Source organism: Teleopsis dalmanni, chromosome 1, assembly GCF_002237135.1.
Source record: "Teleopsis dalmanni isolate 2A chromosome 1, ASM223713v2, whole genome shotgun sequence".
Classification (NCBI taxonomy): Eukaryota; Metazoa; Arthropoda; class Insecta; order Diptera; family Diopsidae; genus Teleopsis; species Teleopsis dalmanni.
In genome coordinates, this window is record NC_051846.1 from 48,946,338 (window position 1) to 48,951,091 (window position 4,754).

General features: G+C 26.8%; 1 protein-coding gene across 2 annotated transcripts; it reads right to left on the reverse strand.

The window, feature by feature from the left end:
* Window positions 1-620: 620 nt before the first annotated feature.
* LOC119672397 (S-adenosylmethionine synthase-like) lies at window positions 621-4,375 on the reverse strand. Of its 2 annotated transcripts, none has more exons than XM_038083432.1 (2): window positions 4,279-4,375; window positions 621-1,917 (listed from the first exon to the last, which is right to left on the reverse strand). In XM_038083432.1, exon 2 carries the CDS (start codon window positions 1,901-1,903, stop codon window positions 680-682), a length of 1,224 nt encoding a protein of 407 aa, XP_037939360.1. In that variant the 5' UTR covers window positions 1,904-1,917; window positions 4,279-4,375; the 3' UTR covers window positions 621-679. The 2 variants fall into 2 exon arrangements, with proteins under 2 accessions (XP_037939360.1, XP_037939361.1); XM_038083433.1 differs by lacking the exon at window positions 4,279-4,375 and adding an exon at window positions 2,525-2,566.
* Window positions 4,376-4,754: the final 379 nt, after the last annotated feature.

The window sequence follows — 4,754 nt, forward strand, 5'->3', positions numbered from 1 at the left end:
GTTCCTATTTATATATCGTTTCTTTTTTAATACATACCTTATACACCACTCTGCTCATAATATATTCAACTTTTGAGTTATCTGATCAAAGTTTTACGCTAGTGAACAGTGATATAGACATTTGAGAAAGGAAGGTCGCAGTAATAAATAAAAAAAATAATAAACTTATTTAAATTAGTACAAATAAATTATTAAATATATTTTTCTCGATAACTATGGGTGTAATTCGATTTACTGTCTATTTTATGGTATATATGATTCTGATTCTTTATTTCGTTTAAAAAAATAAATATTTATATATTATTATAAAGTTATTATTTATTTTCATACTTTAAAAAATTTAAATATTCAAATTTTAAAATCATAATTCGTTTAATATGACAATTTCACGTTCATCAATCACAAATCTATATTAAAATTATCATGCTAACAAAATCATATATATGTTTATTTATAAAATTTTATAATTGATTAATGTTTACAAATAAATTTTTAAAAAATATCTGTAAGCAAATTAAGTGAAAATTTTTTCAAAATTAAAAATAGTAATAAAATATTGCTTAAAGCAATTATTTTTAGTAATTAAAATGAAATTAATAACGTGAAGTGCCATATTTTAAAGATTAAAATACCTAAAAGTTAATTTTTTTCGAATTTTTGTATATATGAAAATGTATTTTTACTTATTATCGATAACCAAGGGCTTCGCTTGTTCCCAAGTGAATTCTTCACGTCCAAAATGACCATAAGTGCTTGTTCGCTGATATATTGGTTGTCTCAAATTTAAATCTTTTACAATCATACCAGGACGTAAATCAAAATTCTTTTTTATAATATTAAGTAATTCCAATTCAGTTTTATGCGATGAACCATAATCAAATACAGCAATCGATAATGGTTCAGCCAAACCAATTGCATATGATAGTTGAACTAAGCATCGTTTGCATAAACCAGATTTAACCAAAGACTTAGCTACCCAACGCGCAGCATAAGCAGCCGATCTATCTACTTTTGTGAAATCTTTACCCGAAAAAGCTCCTCCACCATGTGCGCCCCAACCACCATAGGTGTCTACAATTATTTTACGTCCAGTGAGACCAGCATCACCCATCGGGCCGCCAATAACAAATTTACCGCATGGATTAATATGTATTATTGTATTAGCATCAAAGTACATAGGTGGTATTACATGTTTAATCACCTTTTCGAGAACCTGTGCACGTAAGTCATCTAAAGATATATGCTCAGAATGTTGGACCGATACAACGACAGCCTGCACACGTAATGGTATGGCAGCACCATTACGAAAATGATACTCGCATGTAACCTGTGTCTTAGAGTCAGGACGTGCCCAATCCAATTCACCAGAACGACGTAATTCAGCAATACGTTTGTTTAAGTTATGTGCTAAAATTACTGTTAAAGGCATACATTCATCAGTTTCATCAGTAGCATAGCCGAACATAATGCCCTGATCACCAGCACCAATTTCCTCATCAGGACGATTAGCATGTACGCCTGCAGCTATTTCCGGGGATTGCTGATCTAAGGCTAACAATACATTACATGTTTTATAATCAAAACCTTTGGAACTGTCATCGTAACCAATTTCCTTAACAGTATTGCGTACTACATTTTGATAATCCACGACTGCATTAGATGTTATTTCTCCGCAAAGTAAAATCATACCAGTTTTTGTAACAGTCTCACAAGCAACCTTAGCATTTGGATCTTGACGCAAGTGTGCATCTAAAATTGCATCACTTATTTGATCACAAATCTTATCTGGATGACCTTCGCCAACGGATTCAGAAGTGTATAAAAAGACTTGATCGTCTATAACATTGTTGGGCAATGTCATACCATTAATCATTCCATTAACTTTTGCTGTAGCTAGTGGCATCTTAAAGTGATATTCTAGAAAAAAAATGTAAGAAGTAATTATTATAACTAAATTTTAAAAAAATATGAAAATTGATACAATTATAAAATTAATAACATTTTTTATTACTTATTAATTAATTGAATTTTTGGCTGACCATATAACTTTTTCGACTATCGCCAAGCAATAATAATCATCAAAAAATCCAATTAATTAATAAATAATAAAAATAATTAATAAATAATAAAAATAATTAATTAAATAATAAAAAAATGTTTGTTGTTGTAATTCACTACTGTTCAAAATACGTCTCTATTGAAACAATAGTCTATAAAGAAACATGGTTTCTTTTGTCATAATAAGCTTTAAAAGTCAAATTTAATATAAAATTAACAATATTGCAGTACGCTTACATTGTCAAAATTATAGTTATAATTGTAAGTGTAAATACAGAGATCATTTACTTTTTAGTCTTTCACAAAATATTCAAACATAAATATTCTGAGATATATTTTTTATGAAACAATTATTTCTATTCTGCACATTTACACTTTAATTTCAGTAATTGTACTATTTTAATTTTATGTTAATTAAATCATTTCATAAAAATAAATTATTTATAAAATATTCGCTAACACTTACATTATATCAAACTGAAGATTGAAAATATTTTTGTCAATACGATCAAAAACAAGACACTTTAGCAAATGTCTTAATAATCTAAATTTGCCCAACGGGAAAAGAGAGGAAAAAAAATTTAGAAGGAAGTTTTAAGCGTCGATATACATATTTTTTTGCTATTACATCATATTAGACATGTTAGACCCTTTTGCACACTATACCAATTTTAGAAAATATATTGAGATATTTAGAAACTAAATAATAATAGCATCGTTAATTAAATATTACTTTAATATTATTACATAGACAAAAAAGAATAATAATTTTTATAGACCTTCAAAATAATTCTTATTCACTTTTTTATCGTTAATGACTACGCGTAGGAATGAAACACTAAAATAGTGAGAACAAAGGTAATTAAAAAGGGACGCTTGTTTGTTAAGGAGTTAACAAAGTTGCGAAACATTCGGTAAAAGCTTCACTTCGTACACATATAGTATAGCATTACTTCAAAGTAAAGATTAAGACAAATTTTGTTTATAAAAAAACTGAAAGTTATAGCCAAGTATATAAAACAATTAAGCCACACAAGTTTGCTACTGAATATTTGAAATTTCGACTCATATATGCTACTTTAAGAGAACCACACTTATAAAAAATGAGCAAGCAACTCAACTATATCTCTACAATTTATCGTAAGCTATAAAATATATGATTTCAAGCTGTCTGTCTTAGCATATAAAGAAATATTTTTTTTCGAAAGCTTAATCCATTTTTCCTACACTATATCTTCAATATATCAATATAAATAAACAAATCTAAATGTAAATTAACTCGAATAGAAGCTGGTAGCCCTGGCAGCTTGTACTTTATTTATAATTATCATTATGATTAAAACAAATAAATAAAAATATTTTCGATATACTATTGGTTTGGGTGGGCAGAAGAATATATTATATATTATAATATACAAAAATTATTATTATTAACGCAAATAAAAAAATACCGTTGTAAATTTTAATTTAATATATATTTTAAATATGAACATTTAAGTATGTTATAAGCTAACGTTACGACGAAGCACAACTGTACGTAATTTCGCAACAGTTCTCAGGTTCTTTGAAAATAAAAAGTTTGCTTATTTGAACGTAACACGCCACTGCTTTGAACATCTGATTTCCATTGACTAAACGATATTAGTTTGAAGGGAAGATATATAAATGTACTTTTTAAATATTATATTATTAAAAAATTAAAATCAATAATTTTGTGTTCATATCGATGTCAATTTATTTTATAATAAAATAAGCACAAATCTTTACAACAACAAAGTCCAAATATAAACAAACACCCTTTCTTTAATTGTTTACATTGCAAAACTGTCGGCGCAAATTCAACACGCATTTCACACTATTTTTGTTTTTGTTCTTTATTGTCTAACTGCTTTTATTGCACAAGCCGTGAATAGCTTTCGATTTCTCCAGAATGTGAAAAAATTTTATAAAATGTTTTAATCATAAAACACACTTTATCCATTTTACTCTTTTTTTATTAATTAAGATGATTTTAATATTAGAGTACAACTTTTTATATATTTCATTAAGCAAAATTTGTAAGAAAACATAGTTTTGTTTATGCCGGCATGACACGAAAAACCAATAACAAAACAATAAGCCGGTTACACAAATCGCAAAAGCTAATGAAATCTAATTTGTATTACTAACAGCTTTTTAGCATTACTTATACAAAAACGAAAATCACATTTTAATTATTACCTTATCGAATTGTATTCAGTTTTATCAGACAAAATTTATTCCAGTTATAACACACTTAAAGTATGACGTCCAATATTAAACTGACCTATTTTTGCGAATGCTGGGAAGAGCACAACTTCATAAAACGGTGGTGGTTAAATAAAAAAGGTGTTGCCAATCATTTGATTTTTCGCAGTAAATAAAAATGTTATTAAGTTTGGTGAATAAATGTAAGCTTAAAATATATAGAAATTGTTTGCTACGTGTATTAATAAAAGTTTTGTGTTCAAATTTTAGCAACAATTAACAATTGAAAGTCATTTAATATAAGAAATTTGCTTCATTTAATTAAGCAAATTAAATTTTCACATTAAATTAAAATGTTGTGTAATTTGGTGAATAAGCGTAAGCTTAAAATATATAAATATTGTTTGCTACGTGTATTTTTAATAAAAGCTTTACGTTAAACTTTAAGCATAAATTATGATTTAAATATA